Genomic DNA, 17613 nt, shown 5'->3' with positions numbered 1-17613 from the left:
CCAACGTTTGCAGTGAGCATTCTGAGGACTTTTGTGATGACTTAGTTTGGGGAGATGCCGTGGGAATCAAATGTCCATTGAGTATATCTTTGTGTATATATTTTGTGTTTTCCATAGAACATGACCCAATTTGCACTTATTTGAGGGTCTAAGCCTGTTTGTACCATGCCTTGTGACACATGTATGGTTTGTGCGGGGAGGGTCCTGATATCTGTGAAAGGATGTTTTTTCCCCTTTAATTCTATGTCCTATTTCATTTGGGTTGTATTTCAGTGTAAGATTTCCCAGGCTCCCGGAACCCTGTGTGTGCTGGGGGCTGTGTCCCCATGTCCCCATGCCGTAGTACCCTGTGCTTTGCAGACATGTACCTACACATATGTATGGGTACAGCCTGAGCATTGGAGCAGTGTGCGTTCTTGCTCTAGGTTTTGGATTGCAGCCTATGGCCTGTGAGTAGACTCTATGACTCACAGTGCAGTGAAACACTATCAGGAGGCCTGAAGTTTTGGAAAATTTGTCAAGAAATTTCCCGTCGTCAGGTAAAATTATGAAGTGTGTTGCAACAGACAGAAAAGATTAGCGAGTGTACCTTTCTGAGTGATGGGTTTTCAGAGGCTCTGTCACTAAAGGATTTCATAATGATGAGTTATAGAAATGCATCTCCTACCCAGAAATGAGACTGTTTTGTCTTTAGAATGCAACTGATTCTTATCCTCTGGATTTTTATCACTTTGCATAAGTAAATGCCTTTTACTTTCCTGGTTACCTATTTTTGTATGCCCCTTCAATTCTCCTTTGAACTGGTAGCAATATTTTTTGGCTTTGACTTGCTAGTTAGTCATAAACCTTTTGCATGCATTAATTTTGTATTTGCATGAAAAATGGTTTTATCTCTTTTAAAAATTTCCCTTTACTTCTAGGGCATTTTAAAGATTTTTATATTTTTATTTTATGTGTATATATGAGTGCCTGCATACATGTATGTGTACATATATGTGTACATGTGCCTGTTTGATGCCCAAGGAGGCTGGAAGGGGGTGCTGGATTCCCTGAAACTGGAGTATTTACATGGTTGTGAGATACCATTGGGTGTTGGGGCCAAACCCTGGTCCTTTGGAAGTATAGACTATGCTCTTAATCTCTGAGCCATTTCTCCAGTCTCCAGAAATCAATGCTTATCAAGTAGTTGGGGTTCTGTAATGTTTCTATTAATATGAACATTTATGGACTGAGATCCTCATTATTCAGTTCTCTAAATGGAATTTGGGGGGTTATATATAATTTTTTGGTCAATAATCTTACTACACCATACCACTTTTAGATAATTTGATGGATTTGAGGACTGGAGTCTTAAAATTGTTATGAGTTCACATGAAATGGTCTATTAATTAATTTGAAAGAAACCCATCTAGTTTATAGACTGCAGTTGAAATTTTCAAGGACCAAGTGCTGCATGAGGTTGCGTTTCAATATTTTTAAATTACAAAGAAACACATTATGCTTCCTGCTGGAATCCTCAGAATTTGGTAACAACAGTGTCTATAAAACTTTTAATTGTTGGGAGCCGTAGAGGTGGCAGTTAGAGGGAAATAGTCATAGGGAACTCAATTAGTGTATTGTATCCAACTTTACAGTTAGAAGACAAGCCCCTGTTTCCTGGTACTGAGCACTGTTCTTGTCTCACGGCTGGCAACCTGAGTCATTGAGAGCCCTCCCTGTTCTGTTCAAAGGCCTTGCTGCCTAGGAAATTCATGTCCTACTTCATAGCATCATTATTTTGCAAGGATGATAAGAAATAGCTTAAATTTTAGACATAGAGGTTAGGATATTCTCTCTGTGATGTGGAAATAAGAAAGCTGTCTGAAAACAAATGGCAGGGAACCAGAGAAGAATGAAAGCCATTATGCAAATATCTGGCCATTCTGGGCTATACTCCATAGATATCACAGAGATACTCTCTCAAGTAAAGCAAAAACAAACACAGAAACAAGATTCTCAGACTGTAATTCTTAGAACCAGTAAACATTGCCTTACATGAAAGAAAAATCATACAAATTGAAATGTTTGAGATAAAGCATGAATGTTAAGCTCAAAGGCAGTCACAGAGGAGGCAGTGTCCCCACAAAGCAGGGGCTAGTGTGATCCAGACACAAACCAGGAATGCTATATGCCAACCCACGCTGAGAAAAGGTAGCAATGGATTTTCTCCTCTAGCTTCCTCGGGAAATATCACCTTGCAATACTGTCAAAGGATGGAGGGAGAGTCCTTCACGCTATCTAATAAAAGCAATAGGGAAACAAGAAGCAAGCAGTAACTTTAGTGTTGATAACCCTGAGTTCCAGAGCCTGAGAAAACAAGTTTCTAGATCCAGAGGCTTATAGCTCTAAGCCTTGGATAAAAGAGGCTTATGGCTTCAAGCTTTCGGAGCTGGAGGCTTATTGCTCTTCGTGGTCAAGTTGAGATGTTTTGCTTTGGGCTCAGAGTGCCAGTACCTACTGGCTAGAGTTGCACCTGAATTTTCAACTTTGGTAGTATTTTCAGACCCTTTTATCAACCAGGACCGGTCGTACTCATAATCTTAATTCCACTCCTTGTCTCTTAATGCCCCCGTGGGTCCCTCAGCCTTAGCTTCTCATGATTTCTGCCTCCAACTGCTCTCTGGAGCTCTTCAGTTGTCTCCTAATCTAACACCTTATAGCTTTGGGTCCAGGGCACCTAGCTCTTTCTGGCTGTCTGGAATTTTTCATGTTCTCCTCACTGCTACTGCTGCTGCCCAGGATGGAGACCCCAGGGTCTTGTCTGCTCCTTGGATAGCCAACATGTTCCACCTGTGATCAAGGCAAGTATGCAAAGAGACATTTGGGAGAAGCTTTTATTGACCTAATATTGAATACCAGTGTGTAGGGCACAGGAGAAAAGGGTCCTAGATAAGCCCAAAGAGGTGGCAAACAGCCTACTTACGTAGTCAGAAGATAGACACAGCATCCCGGAGCTCAACTATAAGTCTGCCAGTTACAGCCTTACATAAAGCTTTATGGCCCAAGCATGAATAGGGATGTTCAATCAGAAAACTCAGATAGGTTGGCCTTCTTTCTGTCAATCATAAGCATTTTTCTTTGTCTCTACTGGTGGTGGTCTTACTGGTCCCCAACTTTCACAGGTCTGTGATTAATAAAACCTTGCAGAATAATTGCCAATAGGCAACTCTGGAGCCCCAGCAGCAGAGTACAGCTCTTAGGGACAAGAAATAGTATTGTCTGAAGTATAAGTGACGATGACCTAGGAACACATAGTTACCCCAAGTTCCATGTTCCAATGTGGTAACAGTTTGTTGAAGGTATAAAATGGCATTTTCAAAACTTACTGTTGGAAGCACTAGACAGCCGCATTACAGCAAAGTACAGAAAACTCTGTAATAGCCTTTGGATGCTATATGATAGCATTTTTCACCCTTTGGTTGGCTGGAAACTAGGAGTATATTTCAAAGGATTTACCTAATGATTACCTTAGGTGTTGGGTCAGGTTGAGGAAGACAATAGGTGCCTATTAATAGACTAAAGCTACGTAAGGCTACCTTAAGGCCAGTTTGAGTCTTGAGTTTCAGTGTTCCGTCTTTCCACAGCCTTGAAGTAGCAACCAGCTTGCAAAGGTTCAGCAGAATGTGTGGTCTTTTCAGGAACTTTGATTCACAAGGTTTCCATGCTTGCTCAAGCTGGAGCAGTTGGGATTGAAGCAAGACGTCCTGAAGGGAAAGCTGCAGCTCTGCCACTGAAGTGGGGTTTCTTTGTGGAGAGGTCGGAGCGCTGAAAAGTTGCCAAAGGGGGGCTATGTGGCCCCAGCCTCTGCTTCTGACAGCCTCCACCTCCACAAGGGAGCATCCGACAGTTCCCACTCAAGGGCTGACTTGCCAAGACAAGAGAAGGTTGTTCTTCCACAATATTAAAGGATGCTTTTATGACTTAGAAATTAACCTTGGAAGTGTTCCACCCATGGCCAAGACAGAACTATGTCCGTCTGATGTGCCTGACTTTGGTCAGACCCATGATTACTGCTCTGGGATGGAATGCCTACAGAGCTATGGGAAAATCCATTACGGCTGTAGCGATTTGTTACCGCTGCCATGGAAATTACTGAACATTTTTTTGATCTATACCCGAGGAAGTTCTGCTAAGCAAAAAGCTGAGGGTGAGAAGGTGGCTTTAGAATTGTGTGATGGGTCAAATCTGGAGGAATTTTGAGGAGAAAAGCCTAGATTGCTTTAAGGAGATTATTGGTAGAAATAGCATGTAAAATACTCTCAGTGAATGCTCAGTAAAAAAAAATGGAAAATGTAGTAAAAAGTGACTTCATTGCCTTACAGTGTGTAACTTGCCATGGGTAGAATGTTATTAGAAATATCAACAGCAGTGTTGCTGAGGGCTTAGAAGGAAATTAGGAGCATTCTGTTGGAAATTTGAGGTGGGAAAACTGTCGAAAATGTGGCCTGGATTGTTCTTAGTACAGGGAAGGAAGGAAGGAAGGAAGGAAGGAAAGAAGGAAGGAAGGAAGGAAGGAAGGAAGGAAGGAAGGAAGGAAGGGATAAATTAAGAGAACTGTTAGCATAAGAGCCCAGAATTGATGATTAGGGGGAATTCTTAGCACATTCAGATTCAAACAGATTCTAGAAGAGAAGACCAGCAGCCATGATATTCCATTCTCAAGTTCCCTGTGGCAACGCTAGTTGATAGTTCTTGTCTGTCTTTCATACAGTCAGGGAGGCTAACTGGTACAGAAAGCAGACAGTTAACATTCGGAACACTGACGTGAATCAACCAGGTAAGGATGGAGATATAGTCTACTTGCAGAGTGCTTGCCCTGGAGGTATGAGGCCCTGGGTCCAGCTCTAGGGTTAGAGTATAGAAATGAAATTATTACAGGGCAGACTTAGAATTTCTCTCATGGCTGAAATGCTCCAGTAACATTTTGTCCTGATTCCTCAGTTCAAACTTTCCATATATATATGAATGAAGTCACCTTGAGAATTCCAAAGTGGATCTTAACTGGGGAACTGTAATAAACGGTCGGTTTATATATTGAAGGATAGCCATATGCTGGCGGTGTATGAATTAAGCCCCAGAGAGTGGCTTTAAAAAGTCTTGGCTGTTTAGTGGTGTTTGAATGATTTGTTATTACGCCTTCTGTTAAGTTTTAAGTGGCGTGAGAATTAGGTCAGTGGAAGCGATTGGCTTCCTGGAGCCACTTGAGACAGTAACAGCAGCTGATTTCCACACACCATTCTTTTCTTATGTCTATAAGTTACTCAGAGCTCAAAAACCTTCAAAGGAGACATGGGAAGTGTGCTGTCGGCTTTTGTCAGATAACAATCTTAGTGTTGAGTGCCCTCTTTCCACCAGACCTTCAGTGCCTTCTCTGCATTGTGTGGTGTGGTTTTGACTGCTGAACTGCTGATGTGGGTAGGGTGGGAGTGGGGGAGAGTCCAGGAGAGGGAAGAGTTTGGAAGCAGGCTTGGAGGCCATTTGGGATGATAGAGAAAACCCAGGTCACCAGTTAGAACTGGCTCTAACAAAGGCTTGTTTTTGTGATTGTTTGCAGAAAGATTACCACTTTGAATACACAGAATGTGATAGCACTGGTTCCAGGTGGAGGGTCGCCATTCCGAATTCTGCAGTGGATTGCTCTGGCCTGCCTGACCCAGTGAGAGGCAAAGAATGCAGTATGTTGTGATTTTTTTTTTTGACCATTTGTTTTCCAGATTAAACCATAAACTCATCATATCAGTTCTAGATGCCATTCCAATGAACACAAGAGACCAGGCAATGATGTATATGTAGTGTTGTTATCTAGAAACACAGCAGAACCTTTCTTTAACAAGTTATTAGTACTTTTTCTTATTTTTGTTTGTTTGTGCCTATCTATGTATGCGAGTGTGCATGGAGGAGCAGGTGTGCATTAGGATGGAGATGGAAGTCAGAGGACACCGTGGGAGAGCTGACTCTCTAGTTCCCCCCTGTAATTCTTGGGTATTGAACTCAGTTTGTCAGGCTTGGCAGTAGGTGCCTTAATGCTTGGGTTTTTCACAGGACCTTGAGTCCCTCTGTCTGAAGGGCTTAATGAGACATGGGCAATATTAAAGGATGTATTTTTTAATCTATTTATTCTATTATTCGAAATTATGGATAGAAGAGTGACAGACTTTCTCTTTTAGTTTTAAAATACATACTTTTAAATTTGATAAAGCATGCGTCACTTAGAATTCCTCTTGAAGGGATAACTCTTAAATTGATATTAAGGACAGTCATGTTTTTGCCATTCATCTTCACCACGCTCCATAGATCTCTTCTTGCAATGGATTCCTTTATTGGCCACAGAAATAGTTTAATTTAATATTTTTAAGTGTAACTTGTAGAGACTGTAGTATTGCTAATATTACATACAATATCTTGTCTTCTGGAGATTAGAAGACTTGAAATTCAATTTCAATTCTTAAATTAACGTGGAGAGATATCGTCAAATTTATTTTTATTTATAAACTATCTTCTAAAAATATTTTAGTTTGGTTAGTTTGGAGTTTATACAGTGAAATTGACCAACCGTGGCCTTGGTTTCTAGACCTGGCAGAGAAATCACTTCAATTTTCTTGTGGTCTTCCAAAAGCTGTTTCTATAAAGCTTCTGTTTCCGAATGAATAAAACACATAAGCAAGTTATTAAATGGGTGAATGATTCCTTCATCTTCATACAGTGTGTCTATTACAAGTTGGAAAATATTAACCACCAGCAGTAGATACTATGGAGACTGTAGTAGTTCAATGTAGGAAGAAAATGTGAGGAAAAAAATCACCTTTAGTTCTTGGTAACTGATTTTAAATAAATGCAGAGAAACTTGAGAATCCCCACGGTCAGGGGATCTAGCAAGAGTCAGAAGAGACAGTGAGGTGAAGAGAGGAGGAGGTGCCGCCAGGCTGGTGTATGGGCAGTTGCTGAAACACAGGACCTGTTCTCAATGTGAGCAGAGTGTCCTTAAAGGGAGGCAGTCTGGGGAACAGTGCTGTAATTGACTTAGTGAAAATTTGTTTCCTACAAAATCTGCATTGGTTTTGCCCAGAGCTTTTTACCCTGGGGCTGAATTTCTTGGTTCCTTGTAACCAGGCTTATTTGTAGACACTGTGTAACTCTTCTAGATGCTTACTCTGTGGCTAGGAAGACATATTTTTAGTATTTATCAGTTTGCTGTGAATTGCATGTGATAGCCAAGGGCTCCTAATTTTGTTACAAAACTCATGCCTAAATAGGAGTGATTTCTACTTGAATGTTGCAGAGACATTTTCCAGGCAATACTTTCATAACATTTCATAGGTAAAGTTATGATTTTGCTTCTTCAGTAAGAAAATTTTTCCAGAACTCTTAATAGTCAGGTTTCTTTAAATCATAATATACCTTGAAAATTATACTTATTTAAAAATAATACTTGATAGATTGGACATTCTTTATATCAGCTTTTATCTGAAATTGTAAGTGCTCCCCCCACACACATAAACACATACACACATACATACACACACACCCATACATAACACACACACACATACACATACACACATACACACACAAATCTTCTGGCAATTGTTGGTTCAGCCTTAGATTTCTTTGCTTCTTCTTTGTTATGGTTATTTCAAGCCCACAATTAACTAAGAAGCACAGTTATATCATATTAGACACATTGCTTGCACATTCCCAGTCTTCAGTGGGAATTTCTATTGCTGACTATAATGACCATCTCTCATTGTGACCTTGTGATGGACATGGTGCTTAGAGCTGTATGTCATTACCCCATCCTGTCCTTGATTATCTCTGGAATATTTGCATATGCATAATGAGGCTCCTTGGGAATGGGATTCGAGTCTAAACACCTAATTCATTTGCATTTCATATGTATCTTATATACCTCACCTGTAATTACTTTTACGGAATACTAAAAACTGTTGCAGGAAGCAATGCTGTAGAATTTTCTCCTGTGGTATAATGTCAACAAACCCAGAACATTCAGGTCTGGGAGAATTTCGGCTTCTCAGATTAGGAGTTTGTAAGCTGTAACAATTATATCTTTCACTGGCAAGAAAATGGAGGCGTACAGCCGTACAGTAACTGCTGCTAGGTCTGTCTGTGGTAGATCTAAGACTCCACTGAACATATATTTGACTCCTGAGCTAGCTTCTGTTCACTGCAGATGTGGCTAGGGTTCTTTCAACTCTGTTGTTATCCAGTCGTTGGTTTAAACAGAAAAGAAAAAACAATTAAAAAGTACAACATGGCAACCCCAAGTAAGTTACGGGAATTTACAGCAGTGGTTGTGTGGGATTGATTTTCTCAGATCCTAGTATTTCAAAATAGCAGCAAACCCAGATTTTGGCCTTTGTTGAAACTGCTATAGGTTCTTCAAAAATATAATCACATAGATCTTTTCCTGTATACTAAGGGGGCAGTAAAGGAGGCCTTTCCCAAGGAACAATTATGCATCAACTGTAAACTTTTCTGAAAAAATTGGGTTAACTCCACTATATACTTGCTCTTCAGAAACTACCTGGAATCAAGTGCAAGGCTCTCCCAAGAGAGGCTAAGGAACAGTCATTTATCAGCTTTTGTTATGTTGAATCCCTGGGGTATATGTGATTCCAAAGCTGCAAGGCCCTGGAAAGGCAGGGAGAGACCTCTGCTGATGACCCTGGTCCAGTCTGTGTTGTCTTTTCTGCAGTTCCCTAGTGTTGCACCGGACACCGGACACCAAGGTGATCTCATGGCTCTGTAATTCCTGCAAAAGCTCCAGATCACTTGCTGGGAGCTTGGGTGCTTCTCCCAAGGCTCTGGTGCTGAGTCTGTTATCTCTAAACATAATTCACCACCAGAGTCTTACAGGTAGCATGCCATTCCTGAACCACTGTGCTCTTTATCCCAGGCTTAGAACAAGAGGCTGTAGCCCTCTCTAAGCCCTGCTACTTCTCTACTGTTGGCTAATTTTCCTCTTTTACCCTTGAGTCAGTAGGATTTCTAAAGTACTTCTTAAAACTTGGGGTTCCTTTGATGGTCTTATATTGTCAAAAATAGGAATTATCTTTGAACAGTTTTCTACTGCAACCACACACCCTGTGTGGGCCTTTTGGCTTGAAACCAAGCCTTAGAAGTCAAGAGTGAGGGCCTGGCTCTCTTGGGAGATGATATGGAAAAGAGAGGTGGTTTTTTTTTTCCCATTACATATTTTCAATAGGTCTAAATCACTGAGGAAGAAATGAACACGTCTGTTTCCTTTCTATTCTCATGCTTTTTGGTTGGGATGCATCATTTATTTCTTATTCTTTCAAACATTTCCAAACCTATAATTTTAAGAATAGCCTTAAATACATCATTTTCTAATCAAGAATTACTATTCAAAATATTTCATTCAGAATGTAACTACCAAATCAATTTTGTCTTGTCAACTTTGCTTAATCTTGTGCTTCAGTATTGATATATAAGTCATTCAATAGCACATAGAATTATATGGCACATAGAACATATGTAATCAAATACACATGCAAATATTTATATAAAGATGTATCATATAAGTAATAAACATGTGTATAGTTTCAAATACACATGCAAATATTTATATAAAGATGTATCATATAAGTAATAAACATGTGTATAGTTTCCCTTTGTATTTCTCATATAGGAGCTAAGGAATTAATGTGATTTTAATGAGATATAACTTTTATACAAGTATGCTTATATTTTGATCTTTCAATGATTGCTTGTAAATTAATACTCATTTTAGTTGGGTGCATATTTTTCTCATGTTTCTCCTAAATCTATTTTAAGACTCAAAGCTAATTATTCTTAAGGGATACTCAGCATTATATTAGACAGATATTCACTTACTTGTCGAAGCAAAGAGAAAATTGTGTGTTCATGCATGTGAGAGAAAAACAGAGGGATAAGTGTCAGTACAACAGAAAAATGGAAAAATTATAGATACACTCAATATCTGAGCACCCAAGTATATAAAGCAAGCATTGACATGTTTGAAGAGATAAATATAAGCAATATGATTATAGTAGGAGACTTCCATATGCCATTTATAGTAATGAAAGGCTATGAAAAGAAGCCACTAGGGAAGAGTAAATCTGAGCAGTCCTATAAGCTGGATGGACTTAGCAGATGTTTGAAGAGTGTTCTATGCTATTCAGTTGCATCAAGATACACATGCAGAGGCTTGAGGATCTCAGCCCCTAACTGGACAAATACGAACCCCAGGTTCAGAGAGACACCTGATTCAAAGAAGTAAAGCAGAGACTGAAAGAGAGCACCTCATACCCTCATCTGGCTTCCATGTATGACCATACATACATACATACATACATACATACATACATACATACATCTTATCACAAATGAATGGAAGGCAAGATGTGGTCGTTCATGTGTGTGGTACCAGTACTTGGGAGGCTGAAGCAGGCAGATTTCCATGAATCTGGAGCCAGACTGGATTACACAAGCATTCCAGGGCTGCCTCAGCTACAGAGTAAGATCCTGTTTCAAAAACAGAAGCAAAAACAACAACAAAAAGTTAAAGAAAATGTAGACTGTGTATACTATCCATACTGTCTTTTAAAAGTTAAGAATTATGTCATTTTGAAAAGTATGGGTGGTCTTGGAAGTCATTATACTCAGTGAAATTGAAGGGCACTATTAAAGCAGAAAGACAAACACTTCATTCTTACTTGTGAAATCTAAACCAGTTGAACTAACAGAAGCAGCAAATGGAATTGGAATATGTTAGTAAAACTGCATAATGTTTCATTTGGTCAGGAAGAGCAATTATTTGGAGTCAGAGATATATTAATTAGCTCGATTCAATATTTTACCTGGTACATGTATATCACATAACCACTTTAAATAACATATGTGCAATTGAATTTTGCAAATATTCATTAGATCTTAGAGAAAAAACACCCTGCTTGAAAACAGTAAAGTTTATACATAAAGTTAGTTATGCTATGATTTCAGCATTTCATGTAATTTCTTATAGATTTCTCCTACAGCCTTCTGGTGCTTTGATAATCACCTTTCACAGCTGATATTTAGCTTAATCTCAGTTCTGAAACGAATTTGATTGTCCTTGAGAAAAGTACCCCACAACTTTCGTTGAGCTTTAGTTCATTCAGTGAAAAGACATTTTTGGATATTCTTCATGTTTACTGACAAGAGGATATAAAACAGTGAAAATAGTCATGCCTTCAGAGATTTTTGTTTTGGGAGAGAGAAGTAAATAAAGCTACTGCAAAAGAGGAGTGAAGGGGACCTGTGTTAGGTAGGATGACCTCGCCAAGGAGGAAAGGGGACCTGTGATGTAGGATGACCTCACCAAGGAGGGAAGGGGACCTGTGTTAGGTAGGATGACCTCGCCAAGGATGGAAGGCACTCAGGTGGAGTCAAAAGAAGGAAACAGATGTAAACTTAAAGTTCAGAGTTATCAGTCACCTGCTGAGAAACATGGAGAACTGTTACTTTCTCATTGGTTCATGTGGGGAACATGTATCCTGATTTCAGGCTGTAATGAGATTTACGCTCCATATATTTGTTACCAGCCATGACCTCTGAAGTGAATTATAAAGTTCTTCTTCTTCTTGTGTGTGTGCATGCATATATATGCACATATATGTATGTATATAGTATAGAATGTACACACACAATATAGATGTATATGTATATATATGCTGAGTGGAATGGGTATCGATTTTCCTGAGTCTTCTGTGAGGGCTGCAGGGCTAGCTTTTGAGGGTAATGTGCACAAGACAGAGATTCTAATGAATGTCACAGTCATTTCCTGTGTCGTACAAAGGACAATGGACTCTGACCTAAAGACAGTCACAGGTTCATGAGTGGTGAGCTAAACTATATAATCTGTTTTGTCTGGAGTCATAACTACGTAGTATAATTGAGTAGGAATAATAGTTGCCGTATTCAGAATGAATTATCTTTGTTGTATGCAGGCACAAATTTAAATGTTAAATATTCATGACTTAAATTCATTTAGTCATCAAAACAACCAAAAACAAACAAACAAAAAGAACCAACCCAATCTTTTTTGTGTCTTCTGAACCCTTTTAAACAGAAGGAGAACTGAACTGAAGCCAGGAGACACAGTTAGGTCACACTCAGAATTGAGATCTGACACTAATTGTTTGAGCTCCTGAACCACCTTCTTCTCATTTTTTAAAATTTCTATTAAAGTCTATTTGGTTATACCCTTTATTTTTCCCCAACTTCATGTTCATTCTTCTCTCAAAAAAAAAAGAAACAACAAAAAATGAAAAACAAACAAAAAAAAAACAAACCTCAAAACAGGTAAACCAACTAAGAAAAAAATCAGTAAGACAAAAAAACCAAACAAATTAAAAATGCGTGTGTGTATACAAAATCACGTGTGTGACCACACACACACACACACACACACACAGTTCATTTTGTGTTGTTTTGTGTTGGCCTACCTCCAGAAAAATGACTGATTTGTCTTTCTCAAATTCCTTCTCTCAAGATTCAGGGATCTATGTAGAAAGGTTGAGGTAGAAAAACTACAAGGGATAAAAGTGGGTGATATCTCCAAGAAAATGGTATCTTCCAAACACAAAAGGACCGATTCACACATGAACTCATGGAGACTGTGGCAGTGTGCACAAGACTGCCCAGTCTCAGACCAGACAAGTTCCTGTCACTGGGACCATCTTCTCAACCCCATGGGGCTGCCCCTTTGTAACATGGTGCAGTGCACCCCTGATCATTGTTCATCCCTCCTTTAGGAGTATGTGTTCTGCCAATGTCTACCTCTTGGTGAAATGGATATACAGGATAGATAAAATGGGATTTTTAGAAGATTGGATGTAAAGACTCAGATGTATTTCTTTGTGGGCCCTTTAAATTGGTTAAACCTCTCTGTAGACTTTATTTTTTATCTATAGTCATTTTCCAGAAAGCGTAGAGTCTAGCATGTAGAACTTTAAGAACATTTGAATTTACGTCCTCATATGCAGAAGGAAGCTGGTTAGTTTGACTAGTTTTTGCCTAGCTTCTCAGTGATTTATATGTATAATATGCTTTCCTTATTTAGCAAATATCAGGAAAAATAAGCAGAGTTTTCAGCTACAGAATTTCTTCATTGAGAATTTTATTCTTGCCAACATAGAATAAGCTCTTGGAAGACAGTTGGTATCCTCTCATGATTCTTAAGAAATATCTAGAATACTACCATAGTCTGTCAACGGAATCATTTCTGTCCCTAACTCAGAGTCTGGCAGGGCATTGTTTTTGTTGGTGAAGCACAAATACCTACTAAGACTTGTAAGAATTCACTCTGTGTATGTCAAGACAGAATCGCGTTGTTCTCGGCAGACTTGGTGCAGGAATGCTGATGTGCGTTTCCAGGTGGGACCTTGAGTGTGCTCAGGAGTCCACAAGTGGCAGGTGAGAGGCTGGGGTGGATTCCAGCCTTGAGAGATGAGATAAAAAAGAAACTGTTGAGAACGGTAGAATCAGGCCCTTGGCAATAGTGGTATTTGAGGGGGGTTGTGGTTAAGGAAGCTTATCAAAATGAAAGGTCCCATAAGGAAGGGAGGGAACTTGGCTCTAAAAACTGCAGTAAGGTTGGAGAGACTCTCAGGAGGTAGAGGATGGCAGGCACCTTCCAAGGACGAGAAGTTCAGGGTGCTGAGGCCAGAGTGTTAGGGTATGACCAGAACTTGAGAAAAACAACTCACACACAGGTTATCTGCTTCCTTTAATTACTCAAGTACTCAGAACTTTTTCTTCCCGTAACCTTCACTGTTCCCTCTCTCTTTTTCTCTCCTTCCTTTTTTCCTTCCTTCCTTTTTTCCTTCCTTCCTTTTTTCCTTCATTCCTTCCTTTTTTCCTTCCTTCCTTTTTCCTTCCTTCCTTTTTTCCTTCTTTCCTTCCTTCCTTCCTTCCTTCCTTCCTTCCTTCCTTCCTTCCTTCCTTCCTTTTTTCCTTCCTTCCTTCCTTCCTTCCTTCCTTCCTTCCTTCCTTCCTTCCTTCCTTCCTTCCTTCCTTTTTTCCTTCCTTCCTTTTTTCCTTCCTTCCTTTTTTCCTTCCTTCCTTTTTTCCTTAGAGAATTTGGATAAGTTGTCTTCCACAACCCTCATTCTGCCTAGATCGAACATGATAGGCAATTGACAGTCACTGCCAGTCTTCCTTGGAGGGAAATGTCTCCTTACGATATGAGGACTGTTGCTAGATAAGGGGAACAAGTGCTTTCTTTAAGCCAAGGGAAGCCAGCTTCCTGTGAATCACAGACAGGGTAAAAACTGGCCTGTTTCATTGTAATGATTTGGCTTCCTCCTACCGCACTTTCATTATTGCAGAATGAGAGAAAGTATTTTTTTTTCTGCCTAGGAGCTGCACACATAAGATCTGAAAGTGAGAGTGTGGAGGTGCTGTCCTCATCGCTGGCTCTGAGGACAGACAGAAGCAAGGCATGCTGGACTGAGAATGCTGTTCATTTTCCCCAGACACGCCTTCTTCTCATTTTCCTAGGAGAATTATGATTGGAAACCTGGGTGACCATTAAAGTATTGATTATCTGATGGTGATAAGTGTTCTTTTGGGTCCTGTAACTAGTTGTGAGGTCCTGCTTCAGCCCTTTATCGGTAGGGACCATTATTAAAAGTTACAAAGGTCTCCTTGTGCAGGGAAAATGATGACTATGACTTTGACAGTATTTATTTCACTAAATGAGACGAATCAATTGAAGAAAAATAGTTATACTAGTTCTTCTTGAGTTTAGATTTAGCATTTCCCAATAAATATATAACTATTTATGCTGAGATATTAACTTGGTTTGACATATGAGGTGGGCTTTATAATGAGTTTAAGCTCAAAGAGATGTAACTATAATTGATTTTGAGAAAGACTAGGCTATTATAGCAGCTCTGTGAAAATAGAGATAGAATTAATTCTATCTTCTTATTTGCTCCCACACCCCTGGTGCCTAATTTTTGTCTATCAAATGCTAAATACTTAAAAGTGCTTGCTGCTTAAATTAATCTTATTGTTTTGATACCTGTAATAAGATTCCATAGGCTCAGTGTCTTGTCAATATCTTACTAAACAAGCAAATTGAAAATTCTTTTAAAGCTACTCTTACTGCTTATGGTCCAGAAAACATACTTTAGTAATGAAATAACGGGAATAAAAATAGCAAAAATAAATGCATTCCCCCATTGGAGCTCCACTAGCCAGTCAGCAGGCAAGACTTCAGTGGGCAAGCTTCTCCACCACCCCCTGCCCATTGGACCCTGTAATCCACAACTTCCGCTAGCCCTGCAAATGTAACCATCCACCAGTGGCATCAGTGACCCTGGAGACACAGACACTACCTATACCAGTTGGAGGAAGAGATGGGTAGACGCCAGTGCAAGATTACATTCAACAACATAAAGAGCAATATGGCACCACCAGAAGCTAGTAGTTCTACAACAGCAAGACCTGAACATCACAATGCAGATAAAGCAGAAGAAAACGACTTTAAAAATAACCTTATAAAGATGATAGCGGCCCTAAAAGAGGAAATGAAAAATTCCCTTAAAGAAATTGAGGAAAAGACAAAAAAAAAATGGGGAAAAAAAATCAATAAATCCCTTAAAGAAGGCCAAGAAAAAAAACCCAATCAAATAGACGAAGGAAACAGTTCAAAACTTGAAAATTGAAATACAGGCAATAAAGACAATACAAACCAAGGAAATTCTGAAAATGGAAAATCTGGGTAAATGATCAGGAACTACAGATGCAAGCATAACCAACAGAATGCAAGAAATGGAAGAGAGAATCTCTGGTGTTGAAGTTTTGATAGAGGAAATAGATTCATTGGTCAAAGAAAACATTAAAGCCAACAAAGCCATAACACAAAATGTCCGGGAAATATGGGACATCCAGAAAAGACCAAACCTAAGAATAATAAGGATAGAAGAAGAAGAATATCAGCTCAATGGGATAGAAAATATATTCAACAAAAATCATAGAAAGAATCTTTTCTAACCTAAAGAAGGACATGCCCATGAAGATACAAGAAGCTTACAGAATTCCAAATAGTCTAAACCAAAAAAAGTCTTCTTGTGATATAATAATAAAAACACTAAATATACAGAATAAAGAAAGAATATTAAAGAGATATAAAGGGAAAAGGTCAAGTGACATATAAAGGCAGACCCATCAGAATAACACCTGACTTCTCAATTGGAGGCTCTGAAAGTCAGAAGTTTCTGGACAGATGTTATGTAGACACTGAGAAACCGCAGATACCTGCCCAGACTAACTGCAGGGAATCACCCAGCAAAGCTTTCAATCACCATAGATGGAGAAAACAAAATATTCCATGATAAAACCAGATATAAACAATACCTATACACAAATCCAACCCTATAGAAAGTACTAGAAGGAAAATTCCAACCCAAGGAAAACACAGGGAACAGATAATTCCATACTAGCAAATCCCAAAAAAGATATATACACACACACAAACTAACACAAAAATTCATAAGAATTAACAATCATTGATCATTCCTATCCCTTAATATCTATGGGTTTAATTCACCTGTAAAAAGACACAGGCAAACAGAAAGGATACAAAATCAGGAGCCGATCTTCTGATGCATAACAAGAAACACATCTTAACTTCAAAGACAACATTACCTCAGAGTAAAGGGTTGGGAAAAGAATTTCCAATCAAATGGACCAAGAAGCAAACTGATGTAGCTATTCTACTACCTAACAAAATAGACTTCAAACCATTTCATATTTATCACAGGAAAGATCCATCAAGATGAGGTCTCAATTCTGAACATTTATGCTTCAAATATAAGGTCACCAATATTTGTAAAAGAAACATTACTAAAAGTTAAATCACACATCAAATCACATACACTAATAGAGGAAGACTTTAGTACCCCATTCTCACCAATGGACAGGTCAACCAGACAGAGAATTAATAGAGAAATAAGGAAACTAACAGATGATATGATTCAAATTAACTTATCAGACATCTATACACACACAAATAATATCATCTTCTCAGTTTCTCATAGAACCTTCCCTAAATTTGACCATATGCTCAGTCACAAAGCAAATATCAACAGATATAAAAAGATTGAAATAAATTCTTTTATCTTATCAGATCACCATGGCTTAAAGTTAGAATTCAACAACAACACAAGCTACAGAAAGCCTACAAACTCATGGAAGTTGAATAATGCTCAACTGAATCATCAATGGGTCAAGAAGAAATAAAGAAATTATAAAGATTTTCTACGATTCAATGAAAATGAATGTACAACATACCCAGACTTATGGGACACTATGAAAACAGTTTTAAGAGGAAAGTTCATAGTACTAAGTACCTTCATAAAGAATTTGGAGAAACCCTATACTAGCAATTTAACAGCACACCTAAAAGATCTAGAACAAAAAGAAGCAGACTCACCCAGGAGGAGTAGATGCCAGGAAATAATCAAACTGAGGGCTGAAATCAATAAAATAGAAACAAAGAGAACAATTCAAAGAATCAATGAAACA

General features: G+C 38.8%; 1 protein-coding gene across 1 annotated transcript in view; it reads left to right on the top strand.

The window, feature by feature from the left end:
• Window positions 1-17613, top strand: part of Elapor2 (endosome-lysosome associated apoptosis and autophagy regulator family member 2) — a 168518-nt gene that overhangs the window by 73815 nt on the left and 77090 nt on the right. The window contains exon 2 of the mRNA XM_057758302.1: window positions 5594-5714. Coding sequence (XP_057614285.1) covers window positions 5594-5714 — 121 coding nt within the window. The remainder of the gene's footprint in view (window positions 1-5593; window positions 5715-17613) is intronic.

Source organism: Chionomys nivalis, chromosome 26, assembly GCF_950005125.1.
Source record: "Chionomys nivalis chromosome 26, mChiNiv1.1, whole genome shotgun sequence".
Lineage (NCBI taxonomy): Eukaryota > Metazoa > Chordata > Mammalia > Rodentia > Cricetidae > Chionomys > Chionomys nivalis.
Note: the sequence above shows the minus strand (reverse complement) of the source record. Positions and strands in the feature narration are given on the sequence as shown.